This window comes from Galeopterus variegatus, unplaced genomic scaffold (genome assembly GCF_000696425.1).
Source record: "Galeopterus variegatus unplaced genomic scaffold, G_variegatus-3.0.2 Scaffold3284, whole genome shotgun sequence".
NCBI lineage: Eukaryota > Metazoa > Chordata > Mammalia > Dermoptera > Cynocephalidae > Galeopterus > Galeopterus variegatus.
The window spans coordinates 133,451-157,063 of NW_007729395.1; the positions used below are offsets into that span (position 1 = coordinate 133,451).

Genomic DNA, 23,613 nt, shown 5'->3' on the forward strand with positions numbered 1-23,613 from the left:
CCCCGCACCGGACCGGGGACCAGCAACGGGACCGCAACCCTCGGCGTTGCTCCCGCGCCTCGCTCAGCCAGTGAGCAGGAACCGGTCCGTATGTGGGATCCGAACCCTTGGGCGGGAGCGCCGCCGCGCTTCCCAAGCGGCGCACTATCCAGTGCGCCACCGGGCCGGCCCCCTGTTTTACTTCTTGTAGTAGCTAACCACATTTTTAGATATTACATTAACAGTTCTTGATACTACATTTTTCTTGTTCAAATTACTGGTGTAGTTTTCATGTCCTGCCCAGACCCTGACTGATATGCAGTTTTAGGTAATAATGAAGTTTTAGGTATGACCATGAGTGTGGCGGAGGTATGTGGAGGAGATCATCACTGGAAATGAAGATGTCAACAAGCACAGAAAATAAGGTGTTGAAAGGATCATCTACACCAAAGTTGAAGTCACAGAAGTATAAGGAAGATAACAAGCCAGGGGCTCATTGGCTCAACACTTTTACCACATTACACCCCTGACCATCAGGCTCTTCCACGAGTGACCCTAGGAGCTCTACCAGAACAACCAGTTTCAATCCCAATTCAAAATATTCCAAGTGGAATGGTTGTCAGTGTTGGGTAATGTCAAGAATCTCAGTCTAGGGTCAGGAAATCTGGTTCTAGTACTGCCTTTATCATGTATATTCTAGTCTTATGATCCGTACAATACATTTCCCTTCTTTGATCCCAGGTTCAAAGCATAGTTTCCTTTTCTGTGAAACAGAATGTTCATTTCTGTTTGCTTCACAGAATGAATATACTCATGCTAGAGAGGATGTCTTGCTACTTCCTCAGCTGCCCATGTGCATAGAATCCACAGCAAAGCATGTCTTTTTGTCCCTGCCCCTGATCTGATCCAAGTTTTCCCTTTTTTTCCCTTGGACCATAGCTATAGTCTGCTACCATCTCCCTGATAATTATTCCTCATAGAATGCCAGATCAGTCTTTCTAAAACAATAAGATAATCTGTCCTCTAATATCTACAGTGGCTGCCCATTACACATTTAGGGATCTCCACGATCTAGCCTCAGTCACCCTTACAGCCATGCCTCTTCCTCACATAGCCCTCTCCTGTTCCCAAAGCATATCACTTTTGGCATCCATGTAGGTTAGCTGAGTTATCTCTAAACTTGTTATTTCTCATTTAGATGCCTTTGAATAAGCTGATGCCTCTGCCTGGAATTCTCTCTGCTAAAAAAAAAAAAAAAGAATTGTTTTTTCCTTCAAGGCTCAATAGGAACACAACTTTGAGCATAGAGGTTTTTTGTTTCGTTTTTTTTTTTTTTTTTTTACACAATAGGAGGTGGCCTTTTCCTCCACTGAGGTTTCACTGCACTTGACTTATTCATCTCTGAAGGCTGTCACCACAAATAGCCTTATTCTGTGGTTATCTCTAAACATGCCATGTCTCCTTCACTAGCTAGGAACATCTCTTAGGTATAACTATATCTTACTCATTTGCATCTCACCAGCACTCAGAAGACAGACTAGAATATAGTAGATGTCCAGAGAATGTTAAAAAAATTGTAAAGGTAGTACATAGGGTTAAGTTGTCGGCATGGTTTGCAATGGTGACAACTTTGAATTGTGTACAGAGACTATATCGAGTGTATCTGATTCACGAGACTGTGGTTAAGAATGTGGAAGTACAGCGGTATGGTTTGTAAGGAAGATGTGGCTCATATGTGTGCTTTGTGCATATGCACCACACAAACACTGGAGGAACTCCCCAGAGCTTGCTCTGTCTACATGTTGGGGCAGGCTAGTCCTCTTCTGTGGCATTGGACTTACCCCTTCCTGCCTCCGCCCCAGTCCCTGCTTTCCTACCTTAAGTATATGTCAGTCTCCAGTGCATAGGCTCCTTCTTCAACGGCTTTCTCAAAGGCCATTATGGTATTCTCAGGCCCTGCCTATGGAAGAAAAGAACATCAGGCCCTGTGCCTCAAAGTCTCTCCTCTCAACATCCCCTTTATGGTAGAAATGAAACCCCATAATAAAAGGCTTTGGGAAGCAGAGCTTGGCTCCTTCAGCTTTCTTTTCAAAGAGCCTGCCTATATTTCCCTCTGTCCAATCTGATTCTAGGACTCTGCTGATCTGAGGCAATGTCAGTATGCGTGGTAAAGAGACTGGGAGTTTATATGGATTATGTCTGGTAAGTCTTTTTAACATTGCCTCTCCTTCGTTCCCCTCCAACCCACTGCACAATTCTTCTTTTTTTTTTTTTTTTTTTTTTTTTTTTCTCTTTTCCCATCCCCGGCAACGGATTGCAACCCTCAGTGTTGCCCCCGTACCGGACCGGGACCGGCAACGGGATCGCAACCCTCGGTGTTGCCCCCGCGCGTACCGGACCGGGACCGGCAACGGGATCGCAACCCTCGGTGTTGCCCCCGCGCGTACCGGACCGGGACCGGCAACGGGATCGCAACCCTCGGTGTTGCCCCCGCGCGTACCGGACCGGGACCGGCAACGGGATTGCAACCCTCGGTGTTGCCCCCGTGCCTCGCTCAGCCAGTGAGCGGGAACCGGTCTGTATGTGGGATCCGAACCCTCGGCGGGAGCGCAGCCGCACCTCCCAAGCAGCGCACTAGCGCAGTGCGCCACCGGGCCGGCCCCACAATTATTCTTCTAATGAATCCTTGCCCAGATCTGCTGGGCATTCAGTCACTAGAAAACTGTGCTGGCAAACTTTTTCAGTAAAGGGCCAGATGATAATATTTTAGGACTTGCCATGTGTTTGTTTTTTGCTGCACATACTCAGTTTTGCTGTTGTATAAGCAGCCATAAACAATATGTAAAAGAATAGGGGTAGCTGTGTTCCACTAAAACATTATTTATAATTCCATGTACTACCTGAGAATACCTGAGTTCAAGGCCAACCTTTACAATTAACTCCTTGATTTTTGAGGGTATTTCAAAAAGTTTATGGAAAGATTCACATTATCTTTTAATTCTATTTTTCCACAAACTTTTTGAAGTATCCTTGAATTCCTGTCATTTCAAGACAATCCCTTTTGCTTCCCAGCGGCTTCTATGGTTCTGAGGTTCCTGTCTCTCATTCACATACCCCATACATACCTGTACTCACCCATGTTCATCATGCTCAGACCTACCATGGGTGCACCTCTATGTGCAATGAAGGTTGGCTTGGGCCCCAAATTCTCCTTCTTCTGAATGCAGGGAGAATAAATCCCCAGTGGCATTGAATAGAGAAATAAGAGGATAAGAAAAAAGGGCACTCCAACAGCCACTTGTAGAGCTGAAAAAATTGAAAGGAGAGGGAATTGGAAAGAAAAGGAAAAGAAGGATGGAGAATCATCCTAAGCAATGAACTGTCCCAACGCAGCAGTCTGGAGTAAATCCTCAGTCCATGGGTTTCACTGACTCTGTGGACTGGCTAATTTACTATTTCTGTCACATCCCTACTTACTTTTGGGGATTTGGATATAAAAGTGCAGGACTGTCCAAATATAAGACATTATTATTAAGGCAACATTATTGGAACTGGAAATTGACAGAGGAATGAATTGTGCAGGGGGTGGAAAGGGAAGGAAGAGGGAATGTTAAGGAGCAGCTTCTGAGCAGGAAAAGGAGCTTGATGATTCTGAGAAAGCCCAAAGTCTGTAAAGATCATCCTAAAATGTCCCTATATTTAGGGCAGTGTAGTATAGTGGAAGGAGCACTAACAGAAACCTGGGTTCAAAGCCAGGATCTGCCACTTCCTGAAAAATGGGGCTGTCTTGCTGCTAACATTAACCTCACAGAGTTGTTATGACAGTGTTGACTCATCGATAAATACTAGTTATTCGCTTCTCTTTCTCTCTCTTTCTCATACACGCACACACACATTTACATACAGAGCCTGTCCACAATCCTTGTTATTACTGGCCATTCCCCAACACTTAATTTCAGACCTCTGAGGATTTTACCCATTTATACATTTTTAAGTTACCACCTATGCTTCAGTGACTTTCAAATCTAGTTCTCCAGCTCTAACCTCTTAATCTTGTGAGTATATTACATTTCTTGAGTCTTTCTCTCTCGTCACTTGTCATCTCATGTCTTCTCATTCTAACTAAAATGTAGAAAGTGAAAAAGAGTTCATTATTGACCCCTTTAAGCTCTTACCCCAGAAATAGTTTCTAAAATTTACCCTCCACAAATGTAAACACACATATACAAACACACAATGGCACCATTATCAATCCAGTCTTTCTCTTTCCTGCCTCCCTCCACAAATCAGGAAGCAAAAGCCTTTATTTAACCAATAGTAAAAAGGGAGACCTAGAGAGAAGATCCTATTTGTTTCTCATTAAGAGTGGTAACTCCATTCTCAAAACAATTTAGTGTGCAGATCCAATTCTCTTGTTTCCATTATATCAGGACAAAGAATGAAGAGGAAACCAGTGGCAGATAGACATTTCTTCTGCTGCTATAAGTCCCCAGGTACAGCAGGGACTCACAGGGGACTGCTTTGAGTTACTTGGATGTAACCAGGGATCTCTGGACTAGCATTAGTTGAAACTAGCAATATTTCAATACAAACTAGACATTTCTTCTGCTGCTATAAGTCCCCAGGTACAGCAGGGACTCACAGGGGACTGCTTTGAGTTACCTGGATGTAACCAGGGATCTCTGGACTAGCATTAGTTGAAACTAGCAATATTTCAATACAAACTGAAAGAACTGTGACTTGTACCAGCACTCTGGTCAAGGAAAATTGAAATGGCCTCTACTGCCCCTATCTACCCCAAGTCAGTCAATGTGTAATAACATAAATAAAAATCTTATTTTTCTAGAAGAAGAATCCCTCTTTAGAAGAAGGCCTATTTGGTCACGGAAATACTGACACACCATGTGGGGTGGTAAGTGACAGCACAAGGAGCGTGCCTGAGTAACAAGCTAAATGAATTTCAAAGAGGCATGGGGTGGCTAGTTATCAAGCTTCTATTTTTCTGAGTGACGTATATAAGCTAAAGCCACAGCTGAAGGAATTAAGCAAGGGTTCACCCTACATGACATACCTTCTCTTTCCAAACGGGCCACGCAGAAAGCCACAGGCCAGCAAAGGATAACCATCATACTTATGCTGCTCAGGTGCATGTAGGGAGCAAAGATCTGGGAGAAAGCCAAAAGTTAGGCTGGACACATCTATACAGACAATGCTAGAGCTACAGGATGATGCTTACCTGCAGTGACAGCCCAGCTACCAGCCACCTGTCATTCCAGTATTTGCATACAACGTAGGTAGAAAAGATGCATAGCCCCATCACTAGCAGAATCAGAGCCTGCGGAAACACAAAGGCCCTCCTGACTTCAAGGCACTAGGCTTGGATCAAAACTTTCCTTAGGAATTGTATGTGTATTCTCACAATGTCAGGGACCTCATCTCATCCTTCTAAACTAACCACCTCGCAAATCCCCAATTTTGGATAGATCCAATTATTCACCTTCTTTTCTCCCAAGTCTTTGCTGTACAGCATAGCTAGAAAAAATTACACAGCTATGTGGTCTGATGCCATTACTAATTTATCATCTCCCGTCTCAGCTGGGCTGTCAACATTGCTTCACATCTCTCAATTTCAACAATGGCCATTACAAATCTTCACCACTTGTTTATACCTCAGTTATATACTCATTATAATTACAAGTGAATAATATTTTGTAATTTCCTTTTCAGTGTGTGTTTTCTTCAACAGATTGTAAGCTTCACGAGTCAAGGATATCTGTATTGATTATGCAGAGCCTTGCAGAATGTCTGGCACATAGTGAGCATCCAAGAAATATTTGTTGAACAGATAAAAAAAAAAATCTGCTTGCCAGAACACTATTTATTTTACAGAGAAAGAACATTGAGACCAAGAAGACATAACTTTCTTGACTTCCTCCCCTTGATATAGTTTTTCTACATCTGTGTTGCCCTCTAGACAGTGACTCGTTCCCTCCCTTCTATAATCTCTATATCTAAAGTAATTGAATCCATAATTAACCCTCTCACAAAATAACTCCTTGCTGGCTTCAATGTTAAATTCTACTAAACATTTAAGGAAGAAATATTTTCAATCTTTAACAAACTCTTCCAGAGAATAGAAAAAGAGGGAACGCTTTCTAACCTATGAAGACAACAAAACATTAATCCTCAAATTCTATAAGGACATTACAAGAACAGAAAAGTATAGGCCAATCTGTCTTATGTACACTGATGCAAAAATCTTAAGTAACCTACTAGCAAACTAAATGCATCACAATATGGAGACTGAATTATCAAATCAGACTCATATGAATCACAGATCTCACCAACACCAAACTTTACTAATGGTGTAAAGGATACAGACAATCATGCAGTATAGATAAAACATTTTCCCTTGGAGAAATCTGATCATGTCAAATAGAACTACTCATAACACATCTTTCATCTCTTGTATTAGGATACATTGTATTTTCAGACAACATGTGAGATGTATATTCAGCAAAGTACGTAGAAACGTTGTTTTGCAGAAGGAGGCATTTTGGTTATGGAGCATCCTCACATTATATTCCATTAATTTTGAAACTCCAGCCAGCCATGTCTCCCACCATACAAATCTATACATTCCAGGTTTACCACAAAAGCAACCTAGATATATCATCTATATCCTGCTAGAAATTTTTGCAGATAAGAACTCTCCATTATCTTTTGGCTAATAAATAACTTTAGTGTATTTACTGGGAGGTCAAGATATTAGCATATTTACAAGGAATTTTGGTAGAGGACATTTATTTCTCTCTGGGCATCCCTAGGCAGAAGGGAAGGGTACAACCTGATGTCAATGCTTCCCTTTCTGGGTTTGTTCTGAGTACAACAAAACTGAAACTCCAAGTCCCACAGAATCTCCCTTTCCAATAGAAGAAGTCTCTCCTCTCAAGTCTGATAAGCCTGGTCCTTCCTGGTGTGAAGGCCAAACCAAGGTAGTAACCTTCCAAGGGAATGTCAACTCTTCTTTTAATCCCCCTCCATCGCTTCTCATTGCCTAAGAGCTCATAACTAGAATTTGATCCCAGAATACCTCAGTGGACAAAGGCTTAGAAAAGAATGGTAATATTTTTGTAACTCATATTGGCAAAAACCCTGGGGCCATTTGAGTGGAGGAGAGGTTAAAAAAAAAAAAAAAACCATTATGCCCTCACCACCACTGCAGTATTCCATTCTTGGATCAGGCCCAAATAGGGGAGGAGAAAAGTTTTAAGATTAATAAAGTTGAAGTTTAGGTTATTATAATGAACTGAAATTTCTAATGACTGAAATGAGAATGTTCTTGTGAATAAAACAGACTGGGAAAGTAATTGGATTTGCCTAAAATTTTATTGGGACAGGAAGAATAGAGTCACAGAGTGAGTTTAACATGAAGTAATGAGAAAGAATAAAGTTTGGGTTCACATTGGGTTCATCTCCTTCACTAAATAAGTTACAACTGATAGAAATTTAATTGTCTCAGTTAAAATTGGATAAGTAGATTTCTTCTCTCTAGGGGAACAATGAAAGAAATGGCAACTCTGTACCTAACACTGAGTATGGAGAAACACATTCAGTCCTGGTCTAAGGTCTCTGATGAGGATTCAGATGTCCTACCTTATGACACCAGTGCAGGTATAGTTTGATCCGTTCCCAAATCAACAAAATTCCAAGTAACTGCAAAAGCAAAGAAGAAAAATGGAGTTACTTTGAAATCACCAAGTTGCCGCCCAAAGTGCTGTTTTGTAGTTCAAAATTCCTTTCACAGTTTGGCACTACATTCACTTCTTGCCATACTTGTACTTTTCAGCCTCTGGGAGTTTGCCATGCTGTTCCTCTGCTCACAAAGCTTTTCCCCCCATACCACTGACCCTTCTAAGCCAGTTCAAATGTCACTTCCTCTTTGCAACTTCCGGTGCCCCTAAGAAGAATTCATTATTATATCCTCTGGGGATTCATAACAATTACCACACTGATACCCTTCCTGAGTTCCTGCCCGTTTCTTTTCTCTGTGATGGACCTTATTCATGGTGTTACTTCGAGTCACTCGTAAGAGAATAGAGGTCAGGGACCAGCCCTTCCAAGGGTCATTTAAAAGCTTTTTCTTGGGGAACCAGTGTGTTGTTAACTGTCAAATCTTTTGTTATCTCTGGTACATGCTCAATAAATCTTAGATTTGAATCTAAATCTAGCTAGTCATCAGGTCAGTGTGGAGACAGAAAATGAAACCTGGAGTCCTCAGATACCTAGGATATTAATGATAGTTTAGATGTACAAGGCACTTACCTCTTATCAAAAAAATTTCATATATATGATTTCATTTGTTCTTTACTCATCCCTATAAAATACCATTTTATTAAATATTATCTTCATTCTCATTTGAAAAAAAGGAAACTGAGGCTTAGAAGAGTTATATGACTTGACCAAGGTTCAAAGTAACCTAAAGATAGAGCTGGAAATAGAACTCAGGTCTCCTTTTTCATTGCTGTTGCCATTGCATGTATCCAAAAAGAGGGAGAATAGAGAAGAAAGTTCGTTAAAATACATTGCTTTACTGGACACTAGAATTCATTCCCACCTTAGAAGACAACTATACATTTCATGTTTATTTTGTATGAAAGTGGTACAATTCAGTGGCCAGGGTTTGGCTAGAGTTCATACTTCACCTGCAGTTTCCCCATTAAAAAGAAAAGTTTCTAATTGGTCTTTTTGCCTATAGCCGCCCTCCATACCATAACTTCCAGAATGATTTTCCTAAAATAGAAACCTGATTTATACCAAATGTCTTAGCCTTATTTTCCAGACCTTCCAAAATGTCACAAGACTATTTTTTCAGCTATATTTCCCTATTATTCTTCATTATGCCTTACACACTAACAGAACTTGCCCTTTCCCTCTTAACAAGACATCCTATATTTTTCTGTCTTACTGGCTTTGTCATGGTGTTTCCTCAGCCCAGAATGTTCTTTGCCATTCCCATATCCATATGTCCAAATCCAACATCCCTTCAAGATCCCACTCTAATACCACCTCCTCTAAGAAGCCTTATTTAATCCTCTTGGCTAGAAGTCACCTCTTCCTTCTCAGAATCCCCACAGAATGTTATTTAGGCCTCTATAATGACAATTATAATGCTACACCTGTGTAACTTATTTTTGTCTATGATTTAATTCCCCTACTAGATTCTAAATATTGAATTAAGGAACAGTTGTAACTTCATATCTCATGCCTATCTCTATAGAAGTGATAAAAACAGAAACTGCATGTTTTCTTGATCTCAGTATACTCAGCACTTACCACAATTTTCTGCTCTTATAATGTTAGTAAGTTTTGTTGAAAGAAAATTAATGCAAATGGCAATAGATTTGGGAGTTGGGTTTTTCTGTATCAGACAGGAAATCGGTGGGGACAGGAAATATTGAAATCAGAGAAAAATATCTGCCCTGTGTATTAATGTGCACTGAAAAATTCTAACTGCCTAAAGTTATCTTCCAATAAGCTTTCCATTTCCCAAGATTTTTCTCTTGCTTGGCATAAATTTCTCACACCACACATCTCTGCTGTGTCAGGCAACAGAGGCATGGTCACACTACTGCAAAAGACTGTTGCTAAAATGTACTTTGCATCTGGACTAGCATTTGCACATTAGAACAGGTTTATCAGAAGTGGGGTATGAAATGAGTAAAGGTACTGCTGATATGAAGCTGCTGATACTGAGTGAATCACAGGATAGGCTATAAGACAGGGGAATAGAAAAAAGATGTTCTGCCACCCTTTTCAAAGGGCCAAACTGGTAAGACACATCCTTTAATAGCACAAGCCTTACCCCGCCTCCATCCCTTGTACCTAAAATTAAAGTAGCTGATATAAACCCCAACTCTACTGAGACAAGAGTTATTACCTTAGGTACTGAGGGCTACTGACACCGATTGGATACTACACCACAGGCAGGAGTGCCTCATGAGGCTACTCAGGAAGGGAGTGGGAGAAATGGGAAGGATTACTCACCAGCAGCAATGAAGTGTAGGCAGCCAGGATCCCACATAAACTCAACAAAAAAATGGACCAGAAGAACCAGTATCCTGTTCCTAGAAAAGCGACCCTGGAAAAATGTGTTTCAATTCTTAAAATACAGAAGAAATCAGAAACACCTGCATCAAGGATAGGGATAAGACCAGACTAGATGAGGCCTAAGAATATGGAGGGAGATATGTAGAGAAGCAGTTTGTGAACACATCTGCAAGAGCTTTGGGGATATTTACTTGAGGAGTTTTAACTTTGTCCTGTAGGCAATTGGATACATTAATTGGGTCTGTGTAAGTGGTAGGAATTTTTTAAGTAATTTAGAATATATATTCAAAAATTATATCCTCTGGAATTCCAAAAGAGAAGATGTCATATCATAAATTCACCACAAAACTAATACTTTCCATTTTGGCAGGTTCCTTGTCCTTGTACATGTATATTTTCTTACACAACTGCAATCATAGCCACCATATTAATTGCTCTATTCTGTGTGAGAGATTTGGGCCCTTTAGTAGTTGCTAAATGATTTGATAGCTAAGTTTGCTAAATGATTGCTAATGATTTGATAAGAGAAACAATGTTATACTTGGTCTAGGTATTATACAAGGGAACTTCAAAGTTCATGGAAAAATAGAATTAAAACAATGCGAATGTTTCCTTGAACTTTCTGAAGTACACCTGTACGTCAAAGAATTTAGATTTTTCATTACAAGATAACAGAAATTACCTCCTCTCTATATAAAACCTGGAGAAATTATATTTTAAGCATATAAATTTAGGTTAGTGAACATATAACCACATTAAAAATAAGAAAAAAAAAATCTCCTTGGATGTAGCCCTGGAAGGTCCTAAATCAAAGTGTATGGTTTTTACCAGATTACCTTCTCTCCTTTTTGTTCTCTTAGCCCCTCAAGGCTTACAAGAGCTTCCTGTAAAAATCACCTCAAATACCAACTATATCTCTGGATTTCCTTCTTTATTTGAATCTTGGCTACATAGTTCTTCACTGCCTGGTAGATGTCTGATCATTTAGATTTTTAAAATCATTTATCCAGCTTTTCTAATTATTCCCCTTAACTACAGAGAGCAGAACTTTTGATAGGTTAACTGTCACTTCCTTTTTTCCCGTGTGTATGTTGTGGAGTTAGACTTGTTTCCCCATTCCTTGCTATGTGAACTGTCCCAATGCCTCACTACAATGTGTCTTTTTTTCTACATCCGGAATTACTGTTTACTGACAATTGGTGATGTTGATATAAAGCACTGTGGTATGTACTGGCGAAAGATGCAACAAAGCTGCATCTTGCAGGGAAAGCTGGGAAGAGGTCGTAGAAAGTTTCTTTAAACAGTGCAGAAAATGTGGATTTTAGATGAGCAGGTTGCACTGACTAGGCTGCTCCAAGAAAGCTGTCTTGGTTGAGTGAGAAAACCTACATCCAAAAGGTGGGTTGTGATTATGCTGCTAACAGGATATAACACAACGGACACATCCCTGTAGAGTGAGTCTACTGCATAGTCATCAGCACTGTATATTCCCAGTTCAAAGAAGTGATGGCCAAGAATGGAGACTTCCTTTTTCAATTCCCACTGATGTACAGGAAGTCACATAAGCAAACTCCTTTTCACTCTTCTCACTCCTTTTTGTCACCACTACCACCAAGAATGAGTACAGATGACCATGACAGGAAGGAGTAGAATGAGAGGGAGAATAAACACAGTTTTTCCTTTGCCTGTGGTCCACACATGTGGGTGGGAACTTCATCCAAGTTTTGTGAAAAGGTTTTGGGCTGAACCAAACTCAATGATGGTAATTTTACATGTGACTGAATATCCAGAAAAAAAGACCTTTAGGTTGAAAGAAAGTAAAATAAATATCTAATGTTTAGAAATGATTAGAAAAATAAAGGTACCATTAAATGTCAAAGCTTAAGTTTTCTTTGTTATTTGAAAAGCAAAGTCAGTATCACTACTTGTTTAAACTGTTTGATTCTCTGGCTGTATCTAGACTGCTATCAAGGCCATATTTAACATTTTTCATTTCAAAAAAATTCTTTCGAGATCTCTATTTGATTGTTTTGATAACACTTGAACTTGTGTTAAAACATCCTATTCTTGTTTCATGAACGTGAGTTCTTCCTTTACTTCTCAGGAGATTTATAAATATATAAAGTTTTGTGAATCTTTTCTGAATGTATATTAATTACATTTTCTCGGGTGCAAGTTCTATTTGTTGGCTTCATTGGGTTTATTTGCTGACATTCCTTACATGTTCTCTGATTCCTGGTTGCAAGCTCACCTTCTATAGAATATATATAAAAAAAAAGCTACTGATTCACATTCCCCTACCAAATTTTATGCAAATTTCTCTTGTGATCAATCCTATACTGGGAATGGAACTATGAAGAAATGTAGTTTCTCTTTAGTTAATCAACCCAGTCAGTACACCACCAAAGTCCACTGATTGTCAACTTGGTATCCAAACACACCTCTATTAACCATCCTTGCCTATTGTCTAACATAATACAATTATCTCTCATACAACCAAAAGCACACCAACATTCTCCCCAAGAGAAGATACAAAGTTCCTTTATCACCATTGAGTGATATTCATTCCTCTAATTTATGTACATCAGTAGTATTAACCACAATAGTAGTTATGGTCACATAACATGTGTTGTTTAATGCTAAAGAAATGGGAGAATATAAAAATTTATATATTACATACACACATATACACACACACGCACACACGCAGAATTCTGGTCCCCATAACCTTTGTCTGCTGGTGTCACAATAGCAATAATGTTACATGAGATAGCAAGAGGGACTTTGCAGATGTAATTAAGGTTACTAATCAGATGACTTTAAAACAGGGAGATTATCCTGGATTATCTCGGTGAATCCAATGTAATCACAAGCTCCTACAAATCAGAAGAGGAAGGCAGATAAATGTGTTAGAAAGAGAAGTAAGAGAAATCTGAAGTGTGAAAAGTACTTTACACAACACTGCCAGCTTTGAATATGTAGGCCTTAAATTAAGGAATGCACTGGCTTCTAGAAGCCTAAAATCAACTCCCAGCAGACAACCACCAAGGAAACAGGTACTCCCTACACTCCTACAACAACAAGGAACTGGATTCTGCCAACTACTTGAATGAACTTGCAAGTGGATTCTCACTCAGAGCCCCTAGGTAAAAGGTCAGACCAGATGGCAACCTGATTTCATCCTTATGAAATCCTAAGCAGAGCACCCACTGAGTATGCCAGACTTCTGACCGACAGAACTGTAAGATAATACATGGGTATTGTTTTAAGCTGCTAAATTTGTGGTAATTTGCTATGGCACCAATGGAACTTACTGGTGGCTTTAGGACCTACTCAAGCTCACTCTTATATATACAACTTCTATTTAATGATGGAGTGTTGCTGTGGGGATACTGCCTGCTGCTGAATATGTATGTTTCTTCCAACTATGCATTCCAGAACTACAGAAATAATGACAAAATGTCTTTGGGGACCACTATACCCACTGCGGAGATGGGCCTAAGCCAAAACCCCATTTATTACCTAACATCAAAAAGTCCCTACTTTGGTGAATCACAGTGGTGGTTTTTTGTTTGTTTATTGTAACAGTTTATTGTACATATCCATGGAATAGAGAGTCGAATATCATTGCCTGCATGCAACATGTGATGCTCAAATCACGATAATTAGTATATTCAACATTATACAATGCAATCGTTTTTCATGGCCCTTTATCAATTTCTCCCTTACCTCCCTCCCCCTTCTCCTCCCCCACTTCTGGTAACCTCAGTTCTGTTCTCTCCTTTTGAAAGTTCAATGTATTATTGTAATTGTTTTATCTTTTTTCCTTTATTTATTTAGCTCCTACTTATGAGTGAGGACATGTGGGTTTTCTTTCTGTGCCTGGCTTTATTTTACTTAAAGTAATTTTCTCTAAGTTTATCCCTGTTGCTGTGAATGGTGGAATTTCATTCTTTTTTATGGCAGAGAAGTATTCTGCTGTGTAAATACACCACATTTTCCTTATCTGGTTATCTGATGATGGCCATTTAGGTTGGTTACAACTCTTGGCTATTGTAAATAGAACTGCAATAAAAATGGGGGTGCAGGTATCTCTTTGACATGAAGATTTCCATTCCTTTGGGTATATACCCAGCAGTGGGATTGCTGGATCATATGGCAGTTCTATCTGTAGTTGTCTGAGAAACCTCCATAATGTTTTCCGTAATGGCTGTACCAATTTACAGTACCACCAACAGTGTAGAAAAGTTCCCCTTTCTTCACATCTTTGCCAGCATTTGTTATTCACTTTTTCATAAGAGCCAGTCTAACTGGCACAAGATGATATCTCAATGTGGTTTTGACTTGCATTTTTCCCTGATGCTGAGTGATGTTGAACATTTTTTCATGTGTCTGCTGGCCGTTTGTATATCTTCCTTTGAGAAATGCCTATTCAGCTCCTTTGCCCATTTTTTAATCAGGTTCCTTGTTATTTTACTGTTAAGTTGTTTGAGTTCCTTCTATATTCTGCATATTAATCCTTCATTATATGTATTGTTTGCAAATATTTTCTCCCACTCTGTAGGCTGTCTTTTCACTATGTTAATTATTTCTTTTGTTGTGTGGAAGCTTTTCAGTTTGATATAATTTCATTTGTTTATTTTTCCTTTTGTTGCCTGTGCTTTGGGCATCATATCGACAAAGCTTTTGCCCAGTCCTACTTCCTGAAGTGTTTCTCCTGTTTTCTTCTAGGAGTTTTATAGTTTCAGGTCTTGTATTTAAGTCTCTAATCAATTTCAAGTTGATTTCGGTATATGGTGAGAAGTATGGGTCTAGTTTCATTCTTCTACATATGGATGTCCAATTTTCCCTGTACCACTTATTGAAGAGGCAATCTTTTACCCACTATATGTTCTTGGTGCCTCTGTCAAAGATCAGTTGGCTGTAATTATGTGGGCTGACTGTGTCCAGTGTCTGTTTTTATGCCAGTACCAAGCTATTTTGGTTACTATAGCTTTGTAGCATAATTTGAAGTCATGTAGTGTTATGCCTCTCTGGCTTTATTTATTTTTTTGCTCAGGACTGCTTTGGTTACTCAGGGGTCTTTTCTTGTTCCACATGAATGTTAGGATTGTTTTTTCTATTTCTGTGAAGAATGTCATTGGCATTTTGATGGGGATTGCATTCAATCTGTAGATTGCTTTGGGTAGTATGGACATTTTCATAATGCTAATTCTTCTCATCCAAGAGCATGAAATATCTTGCCATCTCTTTGTATCCTCTTTAATTTCTTTCAACAGTGATTTGTAGTTCTTGTTGTACAGATCTTTCATCTCCTTGGTAAAACTGATACCTAGGTATTTTATTTTTGGGGTGACTTTTGTAAATGGGCTAGCTTTCTTGATTTCTTTTTTGGCTAGTTTGTTGTTGGAGTATAAAAGCATGACTGATTTTCGTGTGTTGATTTTGTATCCTGCAACCTTACTAAAATTGTTTATCAACTCTAAGAATTTTTTTGTAGAGTCTTTAGGCTTTTCTATAGATAGGATCATGTCATCTGCAAATAGGGACAATTTGACTTCATCTTCTCCAATCTGGATGCCCTTTATTTCTTTCTCTTGCCTGACTGCTCTGGCTAGTACTTCCAATACTATGTTAAATAGGAGTGGTGAGAGTGGATATTCTTGTCCTGTTCCCATTCTTAAGGGGAAATCTTTCAGCTTTTCCCCATTCAGAATGATATTGGTGGTGGATGTGTCATATATGGCTTTTATTGTGTTGAGATACTTTCCTTCTAGACCTAATTTTCTGAGTCTTTATCATTAAAGGATGTTGAATTTTGTCAAATGCTTTTTCTGCACCTGTTGAGATAACCATATGGGTTTTTCCTTGATTTTGTTGATGTGGTGTATCACATTTACTGACTTGTGTATGTTGAACCATCCTTGCATCCCTGGGATAAATCCCACTTGATCATGGGGTATAGTATTTTTGATGTGTTGTTCTATTGTAATTGCTAATATTTTGTTGAGGATTTTTGTGTCTATGTTCATCAAAGATATTGACCTGTAGCTTTTTGCTGTTGTGTCTTTGTCTGATTTTGGTATCAGGGTGATGGAGGCCTCATAGAATGAGGTTGGTAGAATGGCCTTTGTTTCAATTTTTTGAGTATATAGTTGGAAATAGTTGGAAAAGAATTGGTATTAATTCCTCTTTTAAAGTTTGGTAGAATTCAGCAGTAAAGCTTCTGGTCCAAGGCTTTTCTTTGTTGGAAGACTGCTGATTATTGCTTCAATCTCATGCTTGTTATTGGTCTGTTCAGGTTTTCTCTTTCTTCTTTGTTCATTGTTGGTAGTTTGTATGTGTCCAGAAATTTATCCATTTCCTCTAGGTTTTCAAATTTGTTGGTGTATAGTTGTTTATGATAGTTTCTAATGATTCTTTGTATTTCTGTGGTATCAGTTGTAATGTCTCCTTTTTCATTTCTAACTTTTGTTATTTGGGTCTTCCCTCCTCTTTTTTGAGTTAGCCTAGCTAATGGTTTGTCTATTTTATTTATCTTCTTGAAAAACCAACTTTTTGTTTCATCGATCTTTTGTATCAATTTTAGGGTTTCTATTTCATTTAGTTCTGCTCTGATCTTAATTCTTTCTTTCTGTCTACTGATTGGGAATTGGATTGTTCTTGTTTTTCTAGTTCTTTGAGATGTAGCTTTAGGCTGTTTATTTGAAATCTTCCTATTCTTTTGGTGTGTTTACTGCAGTAAACTTCCCTCTTAGTGCCACTTTTGCAGCATCCCACAGGTTTTAGTATGACATGTCTTTATTTTCATTAGTTCCTTGAAATTTTTTTATTTCTTGTTTAATTTCTCCTTGTACCTATATGCTGTTCAAGAGCACATTGCTTAATTTCCATGTGTTTGTGTAGTTCTCAGAGTTTTGCTTATTATTGATTTCTAGTTTTAATTTGTTGTGGTCTGAGAAAATACTTGGAATGATTTCAATTTTTCTAAATTTGTTTAGACTTGATTTGTGACCTAACATGTTGTCCATCCTGGAGAATGCTCCATGTGCTGATGAGAAGAATGCATATTCTGTGGTTGTTGGTGAAATGTTCCATAGATATCTGTCAAGTCCAATTGGTCTAATATGTGGTTTAAATCCTGTATTTCTCTGTTGATTTGTTGCCTTGATAATATGTCTAATGTTGGAGGGTTGGCCCGTGGCTCACTTGGGAGAGTGTGGTGCTGATAACACCAAGGCCACAGGTTTGGATCCCTATATAGGGATAGCTGGTTCGCTCACGTGGGAGAGCATAATGCTGACAACACCAAGTCAAAGGTTAAGATCCCCTTACTGGTTATCTTTAAAAGAAAAGGCGGGGGGAGAGTGTGGTGCTGATAATATGTCCAATGTTGGGAGAGGGGTGTTCAGATCCTCCACTATTATTGTATTTGGGTCTATTTCTTTCCTTAGATCTAAAAGTGTTTGCTTTATATATCTTGGCTCCAATGTTGGGTGGATATATATTTATGATTGTTACATCTTCTTACTGGACAGATCCCTTTATCATTATACAATGGCCTTGTCTCTTTCTATAGCTTTGGTTTAAAGTCTATTTTATCTGATATAAGACTAGCTACTCCTACTTAGTTTTGATTTCCATTTGTGTGATATATCTTTTTCCATCTCCTCACTCTTAGTCTGTGTGTTTCTTTACTGGTGAGGTGAGTTTCTTGTAGACAGCATGTAGTGGGGTCTACCTTTTTAATCTAATCAGCCAGCCTGTAACTTTTGAGTGGGTAATTTAATCAATTTACATTTACGGTTGTTACTGAAAGGTATTGCCTTACTTCTGACATTTTGTCAATTTTCATTTGAATGTTTTAAGTATCTTTTGTTTCTTTCTTATTGTTTGTCTTCAGTTTTTGTTGGGTTTTGGAGGTGGTAAGATACAGTTTCTTTCTCTTTCCCATTTGCATTTTAGTTCTACCAGTGTGTTTTGTTCTTTCTTGTGTATTCACAATAGTGATTATCTTTTTTTGGATTCCAGATGCAGGACTCCTTTGAAGGTTTCTTGTAGGGCTGGTCATGTGGTGGTGAACTCTCAGTTTTTGTTAGTCTGGGAAATATACTATTTCTCCCTCATTTCTGAAGGATAGATTTGCTGGGTATAATATTCTTGGCTGCACTGATAGGTAACCCACAGGACTGCAGGGATCTGCTCTGCAGGGAGCTGGTCTGTGATGGGCAATTGTTCTGGGACCAGACAATTGCTCTGGCAACTGCAGCAGCAGTGGCAGTGGGCCTGTTTCCATCTTCCTCTGTGGGAGGAACATGCCCTGGGCACCTCTAGTCTGCCATCTTCCCAGAAGTCTCACAATGGTGTTTCAAATCTCCAGGAATTCATTTCAGTTCAGAGTAGTGTCCAGCAACTTCCTAAAAAGTATTTCTTCTTTCCCAATTCACAGCCACCCTGGTAAAATGCCAGAGGTTCCTTGGAGAAACCTAGTAAGAAGATTGACAGTATACACTTTTGGCTGTGTAGGAGGGTCCTTACTCAAGCCCAATTCACAGCCACCCTGGTAAAATGCCAGAGGTTCCTTGGGGAAACCTAGTAAGAAGATTGACAGTATACACTTTTGGCTGTGTAGGAGGGTCCTTACTCAAGGACTTCCCTTCATTCAGGGGCCTCTGAGTCTGTGAACTGGCCAAGTCTATTTTTGAAGGAATTTGTTAAGGAGCCACACTCTCTGTGGTGGTGATTCAATTCAGACTTCTCTTCATGAGAACTAGAGCATTAATACAGAAATAGCCTAAGAAAGATTTTAGTAGGCTGCCTATCTATTTCAGTTTTAGGGATGCTGTAATCAACTAGCCAAAACCAAATATCTTCTCAGGTCAGACCACTTTTATTACTGTGTCAACTCTGCTGCCCATTATGGTAACTATACTCATCTTGGCTTTGGCAATTAAGTGCCATAACTTGGTGCCTGCAACCAAGAGGTCTCATAATTCCCAATGAATTCAGAGTGTCTGGTTTGATGGCAGCAGCTGGCTGGCCGGTTAGCTCAATTGGCTGGAGAGTAGTCCAGAGTTTTATCCCTATGGCCAGCCACAAAAAAATAAAAAATAAAAATAAATGACTGGTTTGATGGCAGCAGCTCCTACTGTCATCCCTTTACTACTGAAAACAGGCATCATAGCTCATTATACAGAAGTCCCCCCATCTTCCATTTCACTTTCTGCAGTTTCAATTACCTACAGTCAACCATAGTTCAAAACTATTAAGTGGAAGATTCCAGAAAAAAGCAATTAATAAGTTTTAAATTGTGCACTATTGAGTAGTGTGATGAAGTCTCATACCATTCTGCCCCATCCCACGTGGAACGTGAATCACCCCTTTTTCCAACATATCCATGCTATATATGCTACCCACCTGTTAATCACTTAGTAGCCACCTTGGCCACCAGATTGACAGATCACAAGAAGAAGGGTGAGTACAGTACAATAAGATATTTTAAGAGAGAGAAAGAGATCATATTCACATAACTTTTATTACAGTACATTGCTATAACTTTTATATTTTATTATTATTGTTGATCTCTTACTGTGCCTACTTTACAAATTGAACTTTATCATAGGGGTATGTACGTAAAGGAAAAAACATAGTATACATAGGATTCTGTACTATCCATGGTATCAGGAATCCACTGGGGGTCTTGGAATATATCTTCTGCAGAAAAGACACTATACCCCTTATTTTCATTAAAACGTTCTATGAAAGCAACTACTTAGTCAACCAAAGCTTTAGCTTCCATAGGTACTTGATTAAAGGTGTCTATAGGTAATAATTTAAGTAAATGTTTTACCAATGCATGCCATGAGCAATCACTGTCTCCTTTACCACTGGAAACAGAGCTCTTACATCTTTAAATTTAATCAACTCAGAGAACCAATTCTAGAGAACCTAGAACCCACTTAGAGAACCCATCCTTAAGGTTCTGTCCCTCTAGAACTGATGCTGATACCAATTTTTGTGTCTGTAATTGTTTGAGAAGCAGAACCACTATGAGTGATATAAAATAAGAGATTTATTAAAGAAATTAGAGTTTGCACAACATAGGAACTTATAGAGAAATCTGTACAAGAAGTTGTTGTCTCTACATTTGGTATTAGGCCTTAAGTCACTATACTTAGTCAGGTTGGCAATCAGGGAAAAAGGTAGATATGAAGTGGTGAAAGTAAGGACAAACTAGAACTTCCAAGGATGAACTGGAACCCACAATGACAAATTCAACTTTGTAAATGACTCTCACTGCCTTTAGCCTCTATAGCATGGGAAACCTACAGAAGGATCTAGCATTCTTTGCCATGAAGTTGGACAAAAACTGGGTTCGAGACTCAGATAAACTAAAGGAAGAGATCTGGTGGAAGTCAGAAGAGTTGCAGATTCAAGTGCTTCCCACACCAACAAGGTGAGTTTGAAGATCAGAAACAATGTCTGCATACTGCCACAATGCTTATTACCCTTCACCAACCTTCAGAGCATAAAAAATGGCTGCTGCTTCACTTGTGTTTTCCACATCTTGTGCCAATTTCTCTTGAAACTGAAACTGTACAGGGAAGAGAAATAAAGTTCCAGCTTAGCTAAACTGACAGCAGAAAGCCACCACAGACATCAAATCACAGATTTAAGAAGGTCTAAGAACTTCAAGTAGAATAAAGCAAAGAAAACCATATCTAAACACATAATAGCAAAATTATTGAAAACCAAATATAAAGAGGAAACTCTTGAAAGCAGACAGATGAAAAAAAAAAACAGATTACTTTCAAAAGAACAAAAATAAGACTGATGGCAGACTTCTCAAGAGAAATAATTAAAGCAAGAAGATAAAAGAATAAAAATTCAAAGTGCTAAAAGAAAAAACTGCTGAATTAAAATTTTATACCCAGCTAAGATATCCTTCAAGATGAAGATAAAATAAAGCCATTTTCACAAAAATAAAAACTGCAAGAATTTGTCACCAGAAATTCTTATTAAAGGAAATACTAGTAAGTATTTTTATCCGGGGGGACAGGGGGCAGAGGGAAGAAAGACCCTAAATGAAAGATCAGAGATTCATGATGAAATAAAGAGCAATAAAAAAGGTAAATATGTAGGTAAATCTAAATGAATATTCCTATACAAAACAACAATAATAATGTCATAAGTGGTTGAAAATTTATGTAGAATTAAAACAAATAAGGACACAGCTTATAAGTCATAAGTAGGTAAATGAAGTTAAATTATTTCAAGATCTTTGTATTATCCAAAAAAGGGTTAAAATACTAATTAGTATTAAACTTTGATGAGTCAATATTACATGTTGTAATTTCCAGAGTAGCTACAAAAAAGATAGCAAGAGTGAGTCAGATAGAAAAATGTGAGTACACCTTCCAAGATAATAGAGTGGAAAAAATAAAATAATTTAAAAAACCTTAATATAAAATAAGCCAAGAAAAAAGAAAATAAGAATATAAAACTGGCAGGACAATAGCATTAGGAAAATTATGGATGTAAGCTGAAACATATCAGTAACTATGTTAATACAGAGATGTCTTTTTATTTGGAATACAATGACAAATATTGCCATACTGGATTTGAGAAACCCAAACATATGCTATTTACTAGAGACTTTTCCAAACATAAGATACAAAGAGGTTAAAAAGAAAATGATGGGGGCCGGCCCGGTGGTGCACTGCTACAGTGCGCTGCTTGGGAGCACGGCGGCGCTCCCGCCGAGGGTTCGGATCCCACATACAGACCAGCTGCTCACTGGCTGAGTGAGGTGCGGGCGCAACACCGAGGGTTGCGATCCCGTTGCCGGTCCCGGTCCAGTACGGGCGCGACACTGAGGGTTGCAATCCGTTGCCGGTCACGAAAAAAGACAAAAAGGGAAGAAAAAAAAAAAAAAGAAAATGATGAAAAGATAAAACAACTAAAGCTAGTATAGCTATATTAATATCATATAGTTTTTAAGGTAAAACATATGAAGAAAACAAAAGATTGTGCCTACTTTTAAAATATAAAGAGTAACTTTGCACTAGCATCAAACACTTCACTGGTACTCAGACTTGTGTCCAACTTGTACACTGCATACTGGAGGTAGAGGATCAAAAGTGGGGGATGGCTTCAAGGGAGATTATGGAAGTTGGCCAATAAGCATTTCAGTCTGGGGAGCAATGGTGATGGTTCCTTGAGCCATGCTTATGGTTAATGCAAAATCCTGTTGTGAGGGACATTTTTGTAGCACGCAATGGAATACCAATTCTAAAAAGTAGCTAGGGACTAGTGCTTGACTAGGGGCATTGTGAGATGAAAGTAATAATGACAAATGTGACCAGTACAGACTGATGACCAGAGGTTCCCTTTCCTGCCACCACACTATTTCAGCTATATTGTAGTAAGTCCTAGCTAGGACTTTGATACCACTCAATGGATGGGGAGAGATCCAGAAAAATTTGGATATTAGACTTTGCACAGACCTTGGCAACTACAGATCTCAGACCCAGATATTCTTAAACTTATACACAAAGAAATGAATAATTCAGAACTGGTCCATAAATATACTATATATGAACTGATGGAAAAACTTACTGAATACTCCCAAAGGATAAATGGGCAAAAGAAGAAAAATGAAAAAAGAAAATAAATTAGTTTTGAAACTCAATGATTCTAATAAAAACAAAACAAAAAATAACTCCATGAGAAAATTAATAAAAATTATTCAAAATTAGAATATTTTGTGCTACCAGTAGCAGACTAAAATAGAAACTATCATATACCTCTGTTGTAAATGGAAATTGCTATAAAATTTTGGGAAAGTACTTGGCAATAGGCATAATGAATTTTAACAGTGCTTATACTTCTTGACTCAATAACCTCACTTTTGTGGGAATCTAGTCTAAGAACATTAATCAGAATACAAAGATTTCTCTGTACTATTATTTTATAAAAACAAGAAAATTGGAATCACTCATAATGCCTAACTATAAAAAATGGCTAAGTGTATCATAGCATCTTCATGTCATGCAACATTTTGAAACCATTTTAAATGATGTTTATTAGGAGTTTTAATAACTTGATAAAATGTTTATAATTATTTTAAGTAAAAAGGGAAAATAAAATTATATAAACAGTATGAGCAGAGCAATATAAAAATAAGCATAGAAAAAAAGGCTGGGAAATAAGTATTAAGTGACTGTCACTCAAGAATGTGACCTAGCAGATATTATATTTCCTTGTTTTCTACATTTTTTTACACTTAAAATAATGAAACATATTTTACTCCTTTAAAGGGAAAAATAAACTGTATTCCATTTTTTAAAAGCTTCACAACCAAATATACACTTGTCCCCTAAATACCAAATAATGCATAAGATGTACAGCAAGGTTAGAAGGCAACAGGCCAGAAAAACTAGAAGGGCTGAGAGCAATCCCGGCGTAGGACTTCAGCCATGAAAGGGTGCTAAAAAGGGATGTCTGTCCCTGTGTTCAGAGTCC

The 23,613-nt window shown here is 38.4% G+C and overlaps 1 protein-coding gene across 1 annotated transcript in view; it reads right to left on the reverse strand.

Moving 5' to 3' along the window:
• The window catches only part of GDPD4 (glycerophosphodiester phosphodiesterase domain containing 4), a 120,673-nt gene that overhangs the window by 91,847 nt on the left and 5,213 nt on the right, over nt 1-23,613 (reverse strand). The window contains exons 3-9 of the mRNA XM_008584505.1: nt 10,027-10,120; nt 7,636-7,695; nt 5,216-5,314; nt 5,051-5,144; nt 4,024-4,101; nt 3,136-3,285; nt 1,857-1,935 (exon numbers count right to left, since the gene is read on the reverse strand). Of these exons, the coding sequence (XP_008582727.1) occupies nt 1,857-1,935; nt 3,136-3,285; nt 4,024-4,101; nt 5,051-5,144; nt 5,216-5,314; nt 7,636-7,695; nt 10,027-10,120 (654 nt within the window). The remainder of the gene's footprint in view (nt 1-1,856; nt 1,936-3,135; nt 3,286-4,023; nt 4,102-5,050; nt 5,145-5,215; nt 5,315-7,635; nt 7,696-10,026; nt 10,121-23,613) is intronic.